The sequence below is a fragment of the Bufo gargarizans genome, chromosome 6 (genome assembly GCF_014858855.1).
Source record: "Bufo gargarizans isolate SCDJY-AF-19 chromosome 6, ASM1485885v1, whole genome shotgun sequence".
Lineage (NCBI taxonomy): Eukaryota > Metazoa > Chordata > Amphibia > Anura > Bufonidae > Bufo > Bufo gargarizans.
The window spans coordinates 145,169,852-145,190,580 of NC_058085.1; the positions used below are offsets into that span (position 1 = coordinate 145,169,852).

The following is a 20,729-nucleotide window of genomic DNA, read 5'->3' on the forward strand; positions in this document are numbered from 1 at the left end:
GACCTCATTTGGAGTATTGTGCTCAGTACTGGAGACCATATCTCCAGAAGGATATTGATTCTTTGGAGAGAGTTCAGAGAAGAGCTACTAAACTGGTACATGGATTGCAGGATAAAACTTACCAGGAAAGATTAAAGGGCCTTAACATGTATAGCTTGGAAGAAAGATGAGACAGAGGGGATATGATAGAAACTTTTAAATACATAAAGGGAATCAACAAGGTAAAAGAGAAGAGAATATTTAAAAGAAGAAAACCTGCTACAAGAGGACATAGTTTTAAATTAGAGGGGCAAAGGTTTAAAAGTAATATCAGGAAGTGTTACTTTACTGAGAGAGTAGTGGATGCATGGAATAGCCTTCCTGCAGAAGTGGTAGCTGCAAATACAGTGAAGGAGTTTAAGCATGCATGGGATAGGCATAAGGTCATCCTTCATATAAGATAGGGCCAGGGGCTATTTATAGTATTCAGTATATTGGGCAGACTAGATGGGCCAAATGGTTCTTATCTGCCGACACATTATATGTTTCTATGTTACATTTCACTTTTTCTGGAAGACTTGGCACATTTGTAGATTACATGGACAGCCCATTAATTTCAACCACAATTATGTGATACTTAATCTCCCCTGTTGCAGTGTTGCAGAGGAATGGCTAGGTTTTCAAACAGAATACACTTTGATACAGTATCAGTAGGCATCCCAGCAGCAAGACACTCAACGGTCAGTTTCTTGTTAGCCTTGTTAACCTTTATTGGCTATTACAGCAATCAAACGCTTCCTATAATTGCAGACCAGCTTTTTGCATGTCTCCACAGGTATTTTTACCCATTCATCTTTAGCAATGAGCTCCAAATCTTTCAGCTTGGAGGGTCTTCCTGCCATCACCCTGATATTTAGCTCCCTCCACAGATTCCCAATTGTCAAGTCTGGACTCTGGCTGGGCCACTCCAAAACATTCATGTTGTTGTCTGCTAACCATTTCTCCAAACATTTTGCTGTGTGTTTTGGGTCATTGTCATGCTGAAATGTCCACTGGTGCCCAAGGCCAAGTTTCTCTGCAGACTGCCTGATGTTGTTGAGAATCCTCCTGTATTGCTCTTTTTTCATGGTGCCATTTACTGTGATTAGGTTCCCTGGTCCATTGGCTGAAAAACACCCCCAAAGCATTAGGTTCCCACCACCATGTTTGACAGTGGGGATGGTGTTCTTTGGGTTGAAGGCTTCTCCTTTTTTACGCCAGCAGGGCTCCAGATGGCGACCAAAATGGTCGCCAATGCGACTTAGAATTTACAAATGGCGACAAGACTTTTTTCTCTTGTCGCCATTTGCGACTAGACCCTCTGCGGCAGCTCTGCTGTTGAACAGCGGCGGGCACAGGAGCTGATAGTTCTCTGCCCCGCCGCCGCCGATGTTCTTCCCAGTCTGAGTCAGTGAGTCACAGCACACACTAGCAGAGACGCTGGCAGCAGGGAAGGGAGGGGAGGGGCTGGGAGGAGTGTAATCTGATCCTAGAGTGGAAGCTGCTCCTGCCAGCCTCTCCCCTCCCCGCCCACCAACCAATCAGAGCTGAGGCAAGGCAAGGCAAGCACTAGCAGCTCTGAGTCACTGACAAGTACAGGGAGAAAGAATCGAATGAGTCACAGGTGAAAAGAACTAAAGATCCGACTTAGTGACTCATTCGATTCTTTCTTAGACTCCCTGTACAGTGTGCCCCCCAACACCCCAGTATAAGAAACATTGGTGGCACAGTGTGCCCCCCCAACACCCCAGTATAAGAAACATTGGTGGCACAGTGTGCCCCCCCCCCCCCCAACACCCCAGTATAAGAAACATTGGTGGCTTAGTGGGAAGTGCCAATGAGGGTTAAAAAATAATTTTTAAAAATTAACTCACCTCCTCCAGTTGATCGTGTAGCTGCCGGTCTCCTGTTCTTTCTTCAGGACCTGTGGTGATGTCACTGAGCTCATCACATGGTCCATTACCATGGTGATGAATCATGTGATGTATCATGTGATGAGCACAGTGATGTCACCACAGGTCCTTTGACAGGTCCTGAAGAAAGAACAGGAGACGATCAATTGGAGTTAATTATTTATTTTATTTTTTAACCCTCATTGGCACTGCCCACTGCGCCACCAATGTTCATTATATTGAGGGGGGGTGCACTGCGCCACCAATGTTTATTATACTGGGGTGTTGGGGGGTGCGCACTGCGCCACCAATGTTTATTATATTGAGGGGGGGCACACTGCGCCACCAATGTTTATTATACTGGGGTGTTGGGGGGGTGCGCAGTGCCACCAATGTTTATTATATTGAGGGGGGGCACACTGTGCCACCAATGTTTATTATACTGGGGTGTTGGGGGTGCGCACTGCGTCACCAATGTTTATTATATTGAGGGGGGGCACACTGCGCCACCAATGTTTATTATACTGGGGTGTTGGGGGGGTGCGCACTGTGCCACCAATGTTTATTATATTATGGGGGGGCACACTGCACCACCAATGTTTATTATACTGGAGTGTTGAGGGGGGCGCACTAGGTCACCAATGTTTCTTATATTGGGGGGGGCGCACTGCGCCACCAATGTTTATTATACTGGGGTGTTGGGGGGGGCACACTGCGCCACCAATGTTTATTATATTGACCTTCTACTATGCATTCTGTATTAAAGAATGCTATTATTTTCCCTTAGAACCATGTTATAAGGAAAAATAATACAGTGAATAGACTTTCAGCCTAGAAACCATGAGTAAAAATCGCACCGCATCCGCACTTGCTTGCGGATGCTTGCGATTTTCACGCAGCCCCATTCACTTCTATGGGGTCTGCGTTGCGTGAAAAACGCACAACATAGAGCATGCTGCGATTTTCACGCAATGCACAAGTGATGTGTGAAAATCACCCCTCATGTGCACAGCCCCATAGAAGTGAATGGGTTCGGATTTAGTGCGGGTGCATTCCGGTATTTTGAATGCCAGATCCGGCACTAATACATTCCTATGGGAAAAAATGCTGGATCCGGCATTCAGGCAAATCTTCAGTTTTTCTCGCCGGAGATAAAACCGTAGCATGCTGCGGTTTTATCTTTTGCCTGATCAGTCAAAATGACTGAACTGAAGACCTCCTGATGAATCCTGAACGGATTTCTCTCCATTCAGAATGCCTGGGGATAAAACTGATCAGTTCTTTTCCGGTATTGAGCCCCTAGGGCTGAACTCCGTGCCGGAAAAGAAAAACACTAGTGTGAAAGTACCCTAAAATATTAAGTTTAAATCCCCCTTTCCCAATTTTACATATAAAATATATAAACAATAAATAAATAAACATATTACATAGTGCTGTCCAAACTATTAAATTATAAAAAAAATATCTCCTATGCGGTGAGCATTCGCCATTTTTTAGTCACCTTGTCACCCCAAAAAATAGGATAGGACTGTTCTATTATGGGCCGAATGTTTCATAAAATGCGAAATGCACGCGGCTTTTTTTGGTGTTGTTTTTATTGCGCGGTATTGAGTATCGCAATACTTTTTTATGGTGACGAAAGCAAATCAAAATTTTGGTATCAAAACAACCCTACGCCGATCTGATAGGCGTAGCATTGTCACGATACCAAAATTCGGTTTCGATTTGGCGACTAAAAATTTGATTTGGCTCCTAAATTTTTCAGTTCAGGAGCCAATGGCTACTAGGTATTTTTTTTAGTCTGGAGCACTGGCCAAATGAAGGAAACATCATTGTGACCAAACAATTCAATTTTTGTTTCATCTGACCATAACACAGAAGACCAGAAGTCTTTTTCTTCGTCCAGATGAGCTTTTGCAAAGGCCAAGCAAGCTTTTGTTTGCCTTATCTGGAAAAGTAGCATCCTCCTTGGTCTGCATCCGTGGAACCCAGCAGTGTGCAGTGTCCATTGGATTGTCTGCCTTGAGACATTGCAACCAGCAGAGCCCAGATTCATCAGCATGGCCTTTGTGGTGATCCTTGGATTCTTTTTGACCTCTCTAACTATCCTCCTGGCCAGCACAGGTGTCACTTTTGGCTTCCGACCACGTCCTCTGAGATTTTCCACAGTGCGGAACATCTTGTGTAATACTTTGCACTGTAGCCAATGGAACTTGAAAACATTTTGAAATGGCCTTGTAGCCCTTTCCTAACTTGTGAGCAGCCACAATGCGCAGCCGCGGGTCCTCACTGAGCTCCTTTGTCTTAGCCATGACTGTCCACAAACCAACTGCAGAGAGCTGCTGTTTTTCACCTGTTGAGTTGATTAAAACAGCTGTTCCCAATTAATCAGGGTAATTAGGATGCTTTAGAACAGCTTGGACTATTTGGAATGGTATAAGACTTTTGATTTTCCCACAGACTGTGACAGTTTGTGAAGGGTATGAATAATTTTGGACTGGACACTTTTTGCTGAAATGTAAATGTAAAAGCTGAGAAATGTTTTTTTCCCCCAATAATGCCTCTTGTACATTGTCTTATTATCTTTTGGGAGACACCTATGCCATTTCCCGTCAAAAAATTACTTGCTGGTTGAATAAGAGTAACTTTAAGTCAAAATTTGCCAGGGGTATGAATAATTATGGGCAGCACTGTGTATATATATATATATATATATATATATATATATTTATACACACAGAGACAGATGGAGCAGATACCACGTCACGGTGCCATAATTAAAATTTACTTGATATAATATATACAGTTGTGCAAACATTTTAGGCATTTTAACACTTCTATTTTTGAAAGCATTCTAACTTTGCTGCATTGTTCAGCCTAAAACTTTTGCACTCTGTCTCAGATATCAATGTTTTCTTAATTATTATTTTTTCATTGCAGGTATACCATTTCCCATCATCGTGGCATGGGCCATTGGCAAGCTCTACTATGATAATGAAAAGTAAGAATCTGCTATTGGGAGGAGCAGGGAGGTATACAGGATAGATATGGAGAAGAGTGAGCTAAATATTTTTATTAGCTGACCTTATGTGTGACATAACATGCATGTGAAATGAGAACAGCAGAGTTAATTTATATATATCTATATAGGAAATGTATTCGTTCTGTATAGTTAGGAGGATGTCCTTATATTCACTGCACAACTTTGCATAAATCAATAATGCAGGCACATATAACAAACTTTGTAATATATTTTATCAATGGACAAATGTCTTGTTCTACAGTTATCAAACATTTCTTTGTGATAAATCAATATAGTTAAAACCAAGCACTTAAAATCTGATTATATCATCCCATAGATGGAGAGGAACAAGAATAAGTGCAAATAGTAGCAAAGACAGATACAACAAAGACATTATTCAGCTAATTTAATTTCTAATAGTGTTATATCTCACCTCAAGTGTTTTATTCAGATTATTGCATCAGTAATTCTGTATAATGTCCTATGTGGTGCTTCTGGGTGAAAGTTAGAAAGAGGAATTTGCTGTCTATGTGTATTCTGTGGGAAGACATGATGAACAGCTAGTTGCCACCCATTAGCGCAGAGACAACTGGGAGTTATAAATTTAGCATGCAAAGGAGAAATCTGCTAAAAATGCCAGATACAAGTTACACTGGCCAGATATAGTGCCATCACTTACACATATGGCAGCTTATTCTGAAAAGTAATCTGAAACATATATACTCTAAACTGACCTAGTCTAATGCTGCTACCATTCCCTAGATAGGTCAAAGTGCCATCGCTGCCGTACACCATGCTGCTTTTACCAACATACCGTAACTATCATTATAGAGGATTCTATATTGTTTATAGGTTTTTTTTGTGTAAAATAGTAGTAACATATTACACACTTGTGTTCATTAATCTGTAGGTGCTGGTTCGGGAAAAAGGCCGGAGTGTACACAGATTTTATCTACCAAGGACCTGTCATCCTTGTGCTTCTGGTAAGGACATAAGCTGCTGTCAGTTTTGAGCTGGCATAGACAAACAGCCATCTATTATTCATTTGGCATGTCTAGCAAATAGCTATAATGCATTCAGGTGTGTACTAAGAAATGACTAAACCCAAAACATTGAATCTGTCTGTCTAAATTTGTTCAGGCAGTCTGAGCCGCCAGGATCTACTCATTCATTGATATCATTTTGCACTATTATAAAATGAGAATACAAACTATCCCATCCTCAGTTATATATGCATTAGTATTTTTTCATGAGTATGGACACATTTGGAGCTCATTTCTCTAATGAAATGAGTGCACTTTCAGCTAAAAAAAAAATCATCTTATAATTGTTTTTTTTTTCTTTTTTTTCTTCTATTTGTCTTCTGAAACCTGGGTGTACAGTATGCTCATACGTTGCAGGCTGCTCAGTCCCATTCAGTGTGAAATTCATCACACAAGCTCACTGACATCTCGGTCTGTAGCCCTTCTCTCTTTCAGCCCTCTTGAACACAAAGCTGAAATCTTTACAACCAGACAAAATAAACCTCAAAAGGCATGTCTGCTTTAAAAGCATTAGAGACCAGAGAGAGGGGCTGCAGGCCAAGTTTGTCTGATGGATTTCACACATGAAAAAAATGTCCTATTGCTTTGAGTGTAATACACTCCAATGAGGAGCTCTGAGTAACTGGACTATTTAAAACATGGGTCGTTAATAAAAACTAATACAAAATGACCACAGCAACTAGAGATGAGCGAATCAAAGCTGACAAAGTGGAATTAGTTTAGAAATTCTGTAAAAATTTGCAACAAATGCGAATTTCCTCGCGCCTCGTGGTAGCAAATCGCAATTTTCCTAAAATGGTGGCTACACATGTGAGGACTGAGGACATGGGGCATGAAACTCTGGGAAGGCGGGATCACCCAGATTGACATGCCTGCATGCAGCCAATCAGCAGCCAGCCAGCCCTGTGATGTCACAGCCCTATAAATACGGCAGCCATTTTAGATTCTGCCATTTTCCAGCATTCAGAGTGCAGGGACAGACGTGTGAAAGCGCTAGAGACAGAGATTGGAAAAACGATTGTGGAAAATAAAAGACATAAAAAACTATTTATAAGTGCAGGGAAAGAATAGGGAGGAATCATTTCAAAGCATCTTAGTGCAGGGAGAGACGTCAGAAGGCGCTAGGGACATTGATAGCAAAGTGATTTACATGTGCAGGGAACGATTATTTGGGGATCCAAATAGTCATTAGACAGCTCTGTCATTCAAGCTTTTTGTTAGTGGGCTGCAATTCCTATGTTTAAAAGCCTTTAGAGGCTTATATCTTAGTATCTTATTTAGTACTACTAGAAAAATATATACGCATTTCACTTCTGCAGTTACTTCTGTTGAAAGAAAAATATATATGCACTGCACTGTTGCAGTTATTCTGGTGAAAGCATATAGGGGCGTGTTTCATAAAAAAAAAGACAAATATATACGCACTGCACTGTTACAGTTATTTCTGGTGAAAGCGTATATGGGTGTATTACAGTACTGCAAGAAATATATATAAGCACTTCACTCTTTAATTTCTTTCTGGTCATAGCGGATAGGGACGTATTTTAGTACAACAAGATAAATATATTCACAGTGCATTTCCGCAGTTAATTGTGGTGAAAGCATTTAGTGGCCTATTTCAGTACAAAAAGAAAAATATATTCAGCGCTTTCAGGGTATTTTAATTTCCGTTTCATTGGTTTAGTTCAACTACAAGTATGTCAGGCAGAGAAGAGCCAGGCCATGCACAGAGAAGTTGCAGAGGCCTGAATGTTTCTGGCGCAAGCAGAGGTCACAGCAGAGTAAAGGGTGGTGGTAATGAAATACTCCCATCAAAAAAGGGAAGTGGCCCTAGTCGTGGTGCTGCTGGGGTTGGTGGAGCTCCTGTTGCAGGGAGAGGGCGTGGTCGATCTGTGCCAGCTACACGACCAAATGAAACACCTTCTTCAGGTGCACGTAGGCGACAGAAGTTCAGCGTTATTTTGTAGGCCCGAATACCGGTGTATGAATGGTGAGGCCAGAACAAGTAGAGGTGGCAGTAGATTGGGTGGCTGACAGTGCCTCCAGTTCCTTCACATTATCTCCCACCCGGTCCCCTGCTGAAAGCGCAGAATTGGCACCTGCAGCCCATGGGCATCTGTCTTTCGCCTCACCCCCTTGCAAATCAGCCAAGCAGTCTGAGCCCCAAGTCATGCAGCAGTCTCTTAGGCTTTTTGATGACTCTGCTGGCAGGGTTTCCGAGGGCTGTCCAGATAGCCCTGCTCCAGAAGTGGAAGAGATTGAGTGCAGTGATGCCCAACCACTTATGTTTCAGGATGTGGACATGGGAGGACCACCGCAGCACATCTCTGATGACGAAGCACAGGTGCCAACTGCTGCGGCTTTCTGGAGTATGCAGACTGGCAAGGAGGGCAGGGGTAAAGAGTGGGTGAAGATGTTGTGGAGGATGATGAGGTCCTAGACCCCACATGGAATCAAGGTCATGTGAGTGACGTGTGCAGTTCGGAGGAAGAGGTGGTGGTCACACAGCACTAGCCGCACAGCAAAAGAGGGAGCAGGGTGCAAAAGAAGAGTTGCTGTCCCCTAGCCAGCATGCCTGCTACTGCCCACCGCACCCAGGGACTGAGCACACCAAAGCCAGCTCCAAGGAATTCCCTGGTGTGGCAGTTCTTCAGACAATGCGCTGACGACAAAACGCGAGCCTGAAGCGAGGCATAAATGTTCTAAACCTGAGCATGACCAGGCATCTAAATGCAAAGCATGAGCTGCAGTGGAGTAAACACCTAAAAAAGGCTCCTCCTGGTCCCTCTTCTGCTGCAGTCTCGCCCTCTTCCTCCCCCTCTGGAGTGACAGTGGCACCTGCTACCCCGCAAACAGAGGATGTGGCAGAAATGCCACCGTGTTCATCACTGTCACCAAGTATCTCCACAATGTCCCATGGAAGCGTTCAGCTGTCCATCTCCCAAACACTGGAGACAAAGAGGAAGTACCCCCCTACCCACCCGCGATCCCTGGTCCTGAATGCCAGCATTTCAAAATTTCTGGCCTTCGAAATGCTGTCATTCCATCTGGTGGCTGTGCCACAGTACGTGTTTCCCGGCCGCCACTACTTTTCCAGGAGAGCCATCCCCACCCTGCACAACCAAGTGGCGGACAAAATTAGGTGAGCACTGCGCAATGCCATCTGTGGCAAGGTCCACATAACGACCAATACGTGGACCAGTAAGCACGGGCAGGGAGGTTATATCTCCCTAACTGCACACTGGGTAAATGCCGTGGCGGCTGGGCCTGAGGCGGATAGCAGTTTGGTGCATGTCCTTCCGCCACCGAGTATTGCAGGATGTTTCTCTTTTCCTCCTGTTGCCTCCTCCTCCTACTCCACTTCCTCCTCTACTGCCTCCTCATTCGGTCAGGAGCAACACCTTCACCACCAACTTCAGCGCAGCCAGGGGGAAACGACAACTCATCTGTTTGGTGGAAAAACCACACACCGCGTAGGATCTGTGGATGGGCCTTGAACAACAGACCGATGAGTGGTTGGTGCCACTAAGCCTCAAGTCTGGCCTGGTGGTGTGCAATAATTGGCGAAATCTCGTAGCAGCTCTGTGCCTAGCCAGTTTGACACAAATCCCTTGCCTGGCGCATGTGCTGAATTTGGTGGTGCAAAGGTTCCTGAAAAATTACCCCGATATGTAGAGCTGGTGCAGAAAGTGCGGTCCGTCTGTGAGCGCTTTCCGCATTGTAACCCTGCTAACTCTGGCCTTCTGGCTCGCCGCCTCATATGCGACGTGCCCACAAGGTCGAACTCCACCTTGCATATGCTGGAGAGACTGTGCAAGCAGCACCAGGCAATAGTGGAGTTTCAGCTGCAGCACACACGTTGAGTCGCTCTGCAGAACAGCACCACTTCACCACCAAGAAGTTTGCCTCCATGCGGGACGTGTGTGCCAGGTTGCGCTGTTTCGAGTACTCCACTAACATGGCCAGTGCCGATTACGCAGTCCTCAGCATTACTGTCCCACTTCTATGTCTCCTTGAAAAAACGCTTCAGGCGATGATGGAAGAGGATGTGGCACAGGAGGAAGAGGGATAATTTCCACAGTTATCAGGCCAGTCATTCACAAGTGGCTCGGATGGTGGGTTCCTGCACAAACAGAGGCCAGGTACACAATTGTCCAGCCACGGCACAGTTCTGGAGGATGAGAATGAAGAGGATGATGAGGAGGAGTAACCGTGTTCACAGCAGGGTTGCACCCAAAGCAGCTCATGGGCATCACTGGTGCGTGGCTGAGGGGATGCAGAGGACACAGACGATACACCTCCCACAGAGGACAGCTTGTTTTTGCCTCTGGGCAGCCAGGCACACATGAGCAACTACATGCTGCAGTGCCTGCACAACGACCGCCGAGTTGCCCACATTCTAACCAGTGCTGATTACTGGGTGGCCACTCTGCTAGATCCCCGCTACAAGGACAACGTGCCATCCCTAATTCCGTCACTGGAGTGTGATCGGAAGATGCGCGAGTATAAGTGCACTCTGGTAGACACGCTGCTGATAGCATTCCTACCTGACACCGGGGGCTCAGTGGAAGCACAAGGCAAAGGCAGAGGAGGAGAAAGAAGTCACCAACGCAGCTGGGGCACCACCAGCAACTCAAAAGGGAGGGTTAGCATGGCCGAAATGTGCAAAAGCTTTGTCAGCAGGCCACAACAACCAGCACCACCAGCTGATATGGAACGTCTTAGCAGGAGGCAGCATTTCAGCAATATGGTGGAGCAGTATATGTGCACATGCCTACACGTACTGACTTCTGGGTCCGCCCAATTCGACTTCTGGGTCTCTAAATTGGGCACATGGCCTGAGCTTGCCCTTTACATCTTGGAGGTGCTGGCCTGCCCTGCGGCCGGTGTATTGTCCGAACGTGTGTTTAGCACGGCAGGGGGTGATCACAGACAAGCGCAGCCGCCTGTCCACACCCAATGTGGACAAGCTCACGTTCATTAAAATGAACCAGGCATGGATCCCACAGGACTTGTCCGTACCTTGTGCAGAATAGACAAGTATACCGGCCCCACCCAGCCATTCTTATACTTCAGCGCATTTTCTCTTTGTGTTCTTTTTTATATTTCCCAATGTTTTGGGGTCTTTCCAAATTTAGAAAAAATTGAAAAAATAAAAAAAAATACAAAAATAGTGTTGACTATCTTCTCCTCCTCCACCACCGCTTCCACCTAGACCGCCACGTCCACCGCCTCCCCAACCTCCTACTCCACTTTGACCTCCGCCTCCTAGTTGAAGATCATTATTTTTAACTTTTTTTGAAATTCTATGTTGTTTTAATTAATTTCCCTATCCACATTTGTTTGCAGGGCAATTGTCCTGCTCTTACCCCTATTGTGCTTTCTTTTGCAGCCCTCTAGCCCTTTCTATGAGGGTATATATTGAGGCAGGGTCACAGGTGACATCTCCCCTTGCTGTTATATAGGCTGCCATGGTCATACAGATACTTCATATCCTCCTGTGGTATGTCATTCTAAATTCCTTCAACTTGGACTTGTAGTTTAGCCAAGGTGGTTGTTGGCTGCTTTGCATGGGAGATGCATCAAGTCCCAGACATTCTCGATGGAAAGAGATCTGGCAATCAAGCTGGCCAGGGGAGCTGCTGGATACCCTGAATAGTACATTGTGTACTGCAGGCATTGTGTGGACTGTCGTTATCTTGTTGGAACACCATGTCTCCTGAGTAAAAATGTCTTGGACATACTGAAGGCTGGTTAATGTTCCCCCTACGAATACCAGGAGGGAAAACCCATTGTAGCCAACTGCGCCCCACACCTTGACACGTTGCATTGGTCCTTTGTGTTTCTACACTATGCAAGATGGCAGTAGGCTCCCTTTAGCCTTCCTGTGTACTTTGACATGGCCATCATTAGTACCAAAGCAGAACCTGCTTTCATCAATGAACATAATTGTTTGTCATTCATGCCAGTGGACTCTTACGTGGCACCAGTGCAGGTGCCCTGGATGATGATGAGAGATCAGTTAAAAATATGCTAGTGGATTGCGTGAATGCAGTCCTACTTCAGATATACTTCAGAACCCTCTCAATGTGTAGGAAAGCCCTCCTCTGACCGCTGTCAACATGACTGTTGCACTACAGAAACTTCTTGTCCAACTGTTTTCAAGATTTGATGGATGGACCATCCAGCTTCTCAAAGTACCACTATTCAGTCCATTAATGGCACAAATGGTGCAAACACTTTAACAGAACCCAATCAACAGTCCTGTAAGAGATAAGACAAAAAACTATGCTGTCAAACAAAAAAACAGCAACATCGACTCCAGAGGAGAAAAAAAAGTCTGTGACCACTACATGTCACACCCTCCAGCACTGCCATATTGTAAAGTAGGCTTTTTTCCTATGTGTTCTTTTTTCATTTTCCAGTAGTCTAGTTACAATGGTCACACACCAAGACTTTAACTGATGTACAGTAATACATTGTATACAGATAATTGTGGTGTAACAATGGCTACTGTTCTTTTCATGCAGATAAATTTTATATTTTTATTTAACATTGTGCGGATACTGATGACAAAACTCCGTGCCTCCACCACGTCTGAAACCATCCAGTATAGGTAAGTTAACCCTTTCTGTGATTCTGTTTTGCTTCCGCTTGCTCTATTTCCCCTGAATGAGTTTATTTTTGTCTGACTCACCTACAGGAAAGCAGTCAAGGCAACTCTTGTCCTCCTGCCACTTCTGGGGATTACCTACATGCTTTTTTTTGTGACTCCAGGAGAGGATGAAGTCTCAAGAATTGTTTTCATCTATTTTAATTCTTTCTTGCAGTCCTTCCAGGTAATGAGGAAAGATTTTCTGAAGTCACATCCCCAATACATTTTTCAGCCATTAGTAGGCATACCTCCCAACATCTAAATCTCAAATATCAAGCCCCAAACTAGGCTCTACTTCTACTATGCCCAGTAATGCCCCCAAAACAGCTTAGAAATGCATCATTTGAATGCAGATTTGCCTAATTCATGCTCAATGTGTAGGACAGCCCCTGAAATAAAAGTGACCGCTGGCAAGTATGAGTAAGCATAGCTGCACGAATAGTAAGCCACAGTGTCAAAGCTTAAACCTTTAGGGCTCCTGTGCAAAATTTGTTACATGCCCTATCAACCACTGTATTACATGGTTTATATAATACTGTTGACAATTGAGCTGCCAGCGAAGCTATTCAGCCTAATATTGCCCCAGGGTCTAAATGTGACTGGACCTCTTCACCGCCAATTGTTGCATTCTTGTGGACCACTAATGTGTAGGGTTAGCCCAAGCATTCAGGCTGCAGTGCATACTTACGTGGTCAACAGTGCTATATTAAAAACATCTTGTGGAGGACTTGAGTAAGAAGTGACAAACTATTATTTCTAGTCCATCATTGTTGCAATTGTAATATTTCTTGTTTCATTTATTCTGCAGGGTTTTTTCGTTTCTGTGTTCTACTGCTTCCTAAATAGTGAGGTGGGTATTACTACGCCATTGCAAAAGATTTCCAGCCATGTTTAGTGTTGTATAGGGACCAGGTATTCAAGGACTTAGATATTGGTGACCTATCCTCAAGCTAATCACTCAATAATATCAGATTGGTCAAGGTCTGACACCTGCCACTAGTGTTGAGCAAATTGAAGTATACGCAGCAGAAGTCAATCCAAAGTTTAGGAATTGATTTGCTGCAAAATGGTATTTACTCGCGTTTCATGCTGGCAAATCAATTTTTCCTAAAATGGTGACTGAAAAAAAAAAATATTATACTCACCTCATCCACATGATCTCAGAGAGGCCCTCAACTCCATCTTGATTGAAGAAAACCCGCCAAAGGAGGTGAGCGTGAAGACATTGCAGTGATGTCAAATTTTTCAAAACTTCGCTCATCACTACCTGCCACCCCTCTCCCCTGATCAGTTGTTTTGAGCAACTACCTGCACCAAAAACTATATTTTGTACAAAAGGCACTGTCCATTGTATAGTTGATGGTGCTGGTGTACTGAAACTCATCTCCAACTGCCCAAAACGGCTGATTGGTCAGGGGGAGGAAGTCAGATATTGATGAAAACGCCTATAATTATAACAAAGTGTCAACCTTTTTAGATGCAGGCATAATCAGCATAACCAAAGCAATTATCATAAGCCCAGTTTCACATAGTAATATATTAACATAGTAATATAACTGCATTGTAGTGAATTTATTACAGCTGCAGTAACCAGACCCTTCATGGTTTTATTGAATCAAAGATTACCATACATTTATTTTGAAGGAACCACAAGAGGTCTGGCTGTTGCAGCTGTCATATACTACAATATTTCAGTTGTCTTAGAATATGCTATTGTTTTCCTGCACCATCAATACTATTAGTGGTATATACAGTATTATACAGATATAACATTAGATATAACATTTTGAACATTGAGTTTTTGTGCATTTTAAAGGGTAACTGTCATTTTTTATTATTTGCTAGTTTATTAGAGCTAAGCATGTATACTTGAGTTAGTCTGTTAATAATTGTCAAAAGATCTGTAATTACCTTATAATAACAGCTTTCATTAATGTCCCACTGCTCCCTTAAAAGACCGTTGCTATGGCTTGTCTGTCTTCCCTTTAGTATGAACAGAAGACAGAGGGGCGGTCCTTCACACTGCATGCCTGCATTAGGCTTCAGAGTGAGGAGGCGTGTCTCTCAGTAATCCAATCTGATTGGCTGGCAGGGAGCTGCTGGCTACAACAAGTGTGTATGGGAAGTGAGGGTAAGCAGTTTTGGCCTCAGAGAACTGGCAGATGAGCCATCTTGAGAAGGTTCTCATATTGTAAATGTTTAAACAGTCGTAACTAAGGGAAAAACTCAAGGAAAACAGTGGTATGTAAAGAAACTAAAGATTGCTTTATGCATAATGTTGCTGCAGCAGTAACATATGCTAAAATAGATTTTTTTTTAATGTAAACCTGGCATTACCCTTTAAAGTTAGAAGTTTCCTAGATACACTATATGGACAAAGGTATTGGGACACCTAAACAATACAGCTTCAGGAATTTTATGACATCCCATACCAAATCCATAGGTATTAATGGAAAAAAAAGTTTACTTTCTTCTGGGAAAACCACCAGAAACCGATGGCGTTGAGGTCAGTGTTGTGTGTGGACAAGTCAAGTTCTTCTACACCAAGCTCATTCAACCATGTCTTTATGGACCTTGCTGCGTGCACTGGGGCACAGTCATGCTGGAACAGAAAATGGTTTTCCCACAAAGTTGAAAGCGTACTTGTCCAAAATGTCTTGGTATGTTGAAGCATTAATATTTCCCTTCACTGGAACTTATAAGTAAATCTGGACTTCTGTAAACAAAAGACTATTGTTTCACAGGCAGCAGCGTTTTAAGTGAGGAGTTTATCGAGTATAAAGGGTATATTAAACTGACAGATTTTCTGCTCGATAATCATTAATGAGCGTTCGTATGAACCCTTGTTAGCGATCATCTGACAGTCTACTACTGTGTGTAAGGCTACAGTAGGTCTACACAACATCTGTGTCGCGCGACAATAAGTACACATAGGGCACAACTACACTGCAACCATTTTTATAATGGTAGTCTATGGTGTCGCACTGCGACATGCTACAACTGCAACGCGACAGTCACAGAAAAATCCATCTAGATTTGCCGTTGACAGATCGCTCTGCCCTGCATGGGGATGAGCAATAGCATAGCAATCGCTCCTCTCCATGTTGCGGAGGATATTTGCTGAATGTAATAGCATGGGTGTCCTCTGCTAGCTATCTGCCGATTAACAATCGCTAGCAACATCAGGGTGTCTAATACAACCTCAGGAGATTTGTAGTAAAAAGAGATTCAAGAGTGAAAAATTTGAACTAAAAATGTGCACGTAGACTGCCCAGACTGAAGAGGAAGACAGAAAATGTCCTTATCTTTTCTTATGCTGTAATTTTTAATTATTGTTAATTCTCAGTGAACTGTCTTGTCTTACTAACCGGCTGCAAAGTGTTGGTTTGGGACATCCCACACACACTGTGGCTGTCTCGAACAGGCAGTAAAGTCTCCCATAGCTGTGTTTAGACAAGCAGTCCTGGGAGTTCCCAAGATATCAGTGAAAACCTCAGGCCCATCAGTGTACTAACTACTATACATCCAGTCAGCCCCATGCATTGGTAGCTCTTAGGGTTTTCAGTATCATGCTCTGTTTTTTCTCTCTCATGTTTTTGAGGACAGCACAGCAACTTGTATGTTAAACTATTTATGTGTTGCAAAGGCCCCAGAAAGAGTACCGTACCGGGCCCAAATTAGGAAGGTAAGGGGCCTAGGCCAATGCCTGGGAAAAAAAAAACATGGCATTATTCCTTCTCTACCAAACTTTACAGTTGGCACAGCTTAGTCAGGCAGGTAATGTTCTCCTGGCATTTGCCAAACCCAGACTCGTTCATCAGACTGTTGGTTAGAGAAGTGTGATTTATCACTTCACAGAGCACATTTCCACTGCACTAGAGTCCAGTGGTGGTGTGCTTTACACCACTCTATTAGAAGCTTGGCATTGTGTTTGGTGATGTAAGGCTTGCTCAGCCATGGAAACCCATGTCATGAAGTTCCCAGTGCATAGTTTTATGTAGATAATGCCATAGGAGGTTTAGGAACTCTGCAGCAATTGAGTCAGCAGAGGATTGACGATTTTTTTATTCACAAAGAGCCTCAGCACTCGACAACCCTGCTCTGTACATTTATGCAGTCTGCACTTCGTGGCTGAGTTGCGGTGGTTCCTAAACACTCCCACTTTCAAATAATACTACTCACTATTGATCATGGCATACAGAATACATTTCACTTACTGACTTGTTGCAATGGTGGCATCCTAATTCAGTACCACAGTCTAATTTAGAATAAGATAGAGGCGGTGTTTCGGTGGGTCAAGGATTACCCTTGCCCACTTTTGGAGAGATAGAGGTGGTGTGGAGAGGAAAAAGAAAGAGAAGCTCTTCACACCTGTGGAAAAAAAGGTTGAAACACGTACTAGGCGCCAAATCACTGGGTCATTGGTCGTTATGAAGATACAGATTGGTTCTTATTTGTACATAAGATATAAAAAAGACCTTCACCTAGGTCTGGTAAAAGAGCTAAGAGTTTAGAAAGGGCACCACAGCTCTATAGTGGTGATGTTAGAGATCATAAAATAATAATAATAAAATCAAATGCACTCACTTCACAGGGGGGCAGTCACCAGGATAAGCTCAAGACACCTGGGACTATTTCTCCCCCCCCCCGGCCAGGATCACATGTAGAGATATAAATAATTGAACGCCGCCTACAAACGTGGCTTCTGGACAATCATTTTAATAATATAAGGCTCAATGCGTTTCGAGGGTCTGAGGCCCTCTTCACCAGGAGTGCATAAACAGATTTTGAGACCAGTCTGGAGATAATCCTTGACCCACCGAAACACTTTGAGCTGCCTATCTTGTTCCATAGCTGCAGACGAGCATAACTCCTATACACATATATATATATATATATATATATATATTGTTCTCTATAGAACTCACCTCCACCCCTTGGCGCCTCTGATAGCCTCTATTCTAGGTCTATTCCTGGTCTGCTCCTAGGACCAGAGAGTTCAAATTGTACCGTAATCCTCTTTTTGTATTTCTACATTTGATTTAATTTAGAATGACCCATTCTTTCACAAATGTTTGCAAAGGCAGACTGTATGGCTATGTATTGGATTATATACAGCTGTAGTAATGGTAGGTGTGTTCCAATATTTTTGTTTATATAGTGTACATTCTGTAGATTTTTCCAGTGATCTTAACACCCCAAATTCTAGCTTATCTGGGACCCCTCAAAACTAGGCTTTTTTTCCTGTTGTCCTTTTGGCTCAAGGTCAGGAGGCCCAAGAGGTAAAACTTTTGACTCTTTGGAGCAGTCCTCCTTGGTGTACGTTCCCTTCCCATAAAAATACATTTAAAGTCTTTATCTTTGTGTATCTCAATTCTATACTTAATATTGTACAATTTTGTGATGATGCGTTTTTTTCCCTAGGTACGTTCTGCAGTCAGAAAACGTTGGCATCGCTGGCAAGACAAACACTCAATCCGTGCCCGAGTAGCCAGAGCAATGTCCATTCCCACCTCACCCACACGTGTCAGCTTCCATAGCATCAAACAATCTTCTGCAATCTGACCCACATTATTGAAGAATGGTGCAGTTAGCCCCTCTGAAGCTTCCCAACATTGAAACAGGAAGGTGCAGAGGTTTGAGTCTCCTGCATGGTCATTATAGTGAACAGAACCCTGAAGGCCATATTCCATGTGTCCAATGAGTTTTACCTTGACAATCAAAAGAGGGGGAAAGGAGCAAAGAGTACCCTAACCCTTAGTGCAATATTGGTACTGCTAAGTATGAGGAAACTAGGACTACTCAAGCAGATAAACTCATAGACTGAACATTGCCCACAGCACAATCCATAAACTTTTCTGATAAATCACCAGCCCACAACCAAATGATTGCTGAGTAACCTGTATCCAGACTGTACAGCCAGTCCTCCGTGCCTCGCAGTGGAAAAAGACCAGCATCAGGCTTAGCCATTGCACGATAATTTTCACGCCTCTTTTCCTGTCCTTTACTAAGTTGCTACAATATATGAGCACAAAATGTAATCTGAGTGTACTGGGCAGAAAACAAAATATTCAGGTTGTATCGGGTGCCATATGATTATTTACCATGGGACCAAATCCATTGACTGAATCTCGGTAAAAGTTTCCATTGGAGGTGGATGGGGTGAACCAAAAAGGCAATGCAGTCCTGCTATGGGCAAACGTTAAAACAATGACTTCAGAATATTATTCAGAGAGTAAAATTCAATTATTTGAAATTTTATTCCAATTATTGTATTCTTATTCATGTTGAAAATAACTTGCGAGGTGAAGTGTCTGTACCTGGCTAAGCATCTGCTTCATAGTTTCAATATACAGGTGGCTTACAGGACAGAGCCTATAAAAAGCTATGTTTGTATGTAAAGCTCTTCATTCAAAATGATGGAAAAGAGATATAAAGTATATTCTGCAGCAGCTTTGTACAAAGAGATTCTATAAGTGAATGTTCTAATGTTGGACCTATATAGTTCCTGACTGGGTCAGAGAAAAAAGTGCCACTGTGGACTGGATCTGCAACTCAAGACGTTACATATTATAATATTTTTTACTGCACAAATATAAAGTGTTATAGTGTTGCACTACAATCAGAAAATGTCTTTATATTAAGTCCTCACAGTATACAAATAAACCCTTAAAATTGTGATGAACATTGTCAAGTTATATGTGCAGAAGATGTTTGCACATGCGGCTGCTTCTCTAACAAGAAGTCTGTCTTTCAGAAGTAATTCTTATGGAGTGGACTGTGTCAAGCTACTATAATATATCAAAATATATAACTATTTCAGTGATTTGTGTGTGTTTCCTTTCTGATATTCCTTCACCATTTGCTGCATTACATCACAGGTTGGATCATCTGTGAACTCCCATCATTCCCAAAAGTTGTATGAGAAGGAGCTCACAGCATAAATTCCATTAAAAAGGGTTCCCAGACACGATTTAATTTTTTTGTGTCTAAAACAGCTAACATTGATATAAAACGATAAGTAATACCTTTCCAATCCACGTTCACGTTATTTTTATGCTTCCGGGACCCTCACTGGAGGTCAAGTGACTGCTGCAGCTAATCACTGACTGTAGCGGTGACCTATTAGCTCACCTGAGTTCACTGCTGTGGCCAGTGATTGGCTACAGTGATCACATTTCTGTGACAAAATGTCATCACTGGAGGGCTAGTGGGTGCAGAGAAACTTCGAAAAAGGAGCGATGGTGATAGAACGTGAAAAGTAAAATGATTATTATTTATTTTTGTCTTTATTTTAAACCATTAGATGATGTTTTTCAAAAAGCTCCAGTGGCAGGATGACCCCTTTAAGTTTGTGTGCAATTAGCTCCCCCTAGTGGTGGCTAACAATCAAAATTTTATTATTTTTCAAGTCAGAAAAACAAGGGTGCCTTAGGGCCCTTTCACACTTGCGTTGTCCGGATCCGGCATAGAGTTCCGTCGTCGGGGCGTTCTGAATGGAGTGAAATCCGTTCAGGATGCATCAGGATGTCTTCAGTTCGGGAACGGAACGTTTTTTGGCCGGAGAAAATACCGCAGCATGCTGCGCTTTTTGCTCCGGCCAAAAATCCTGAAGACTTGCCGCAAGGCCGGATCCGGAATTAATGCCCATTGAAAGGCATTGATCCGGATCCGGCCTTAAGCTAAACGTCGTTTCGGCGCATTGCCGGACCCGACGTTTAGCTTTTTCTGAATGGTTACCATGGCTGCAAGGACGCTAAAGTCCTGGCAGCCATGGTAAAGTGTAGCGGGGAGCGGGGGAGCAGCATACTTACCGTCCGTGCGGCTCCCCGGGCGCTCCAGAGTAACGTCAGGGCGCCCCAAGCGCATGGATCACGTGATCACATGGAACACGTCATCCATGCGTATGGGGCGCTCTGTCGTCATTCTGGAGCGCCCCGGGAGCCACACGGACTGTAAGTATACCGCTCCCCCGCTCCTACTATGGCAACCAGGACTTTAATAGCATCCTGGGTGCCATAGTAACACTGAACGCATTTTGAAGACGGCTCCGTCTTCAAATGCTTTCAGTACACTTGCGTTTTTCCGGATTCTGCGTG

At 43.4% G+C, this 20,729-nt stretch overlaps 1 protein-coding gene across 1 annotated transcript in view; it reads left to right on the top strand.

Annotated features, from left to right (window-relative positions):
• Positions 1 to 19,403, top strand: part of LOC122942056 (corticotropin-releasing factor receptor 1) — a 220,984-nt gene extending 201,581 nt beyond the window's left edge. Inside the window, exons 7-12 of the mRNA XM_044299551.1 lie at positions 4,851 to 4,911; positions 5,843 to 5,915; positions 12,506 to 12,591; positions 12,679 to 12,814; positions 13,439 to 13,480; positions 18,055 to 19,403. Of these exons, the coding sequence (XP_044155486.1) occupies positions 4,851 to 4,911; positions 5,843 to 5,915; positions 12,506 to 12,591; positions 12,679 to 12,814; positions 13,439 to 13,480; positions 18,055 to 18,195 (539 nt within the window). The 3' untranslated portion in view covers positions 18,196 to 19,403. The remainder of the gene's footprint in view (positions 1 to 4,850; positions 4,912 to 5,842; positions 5,916 to 12,505; positions 12,592 to 12,678; positions 12,815 to 13,438; positions 13,481 to 18,054) is intronic.
• Positions 19,404 to 20,729: the final 1,326 nt, after the last annotated feature.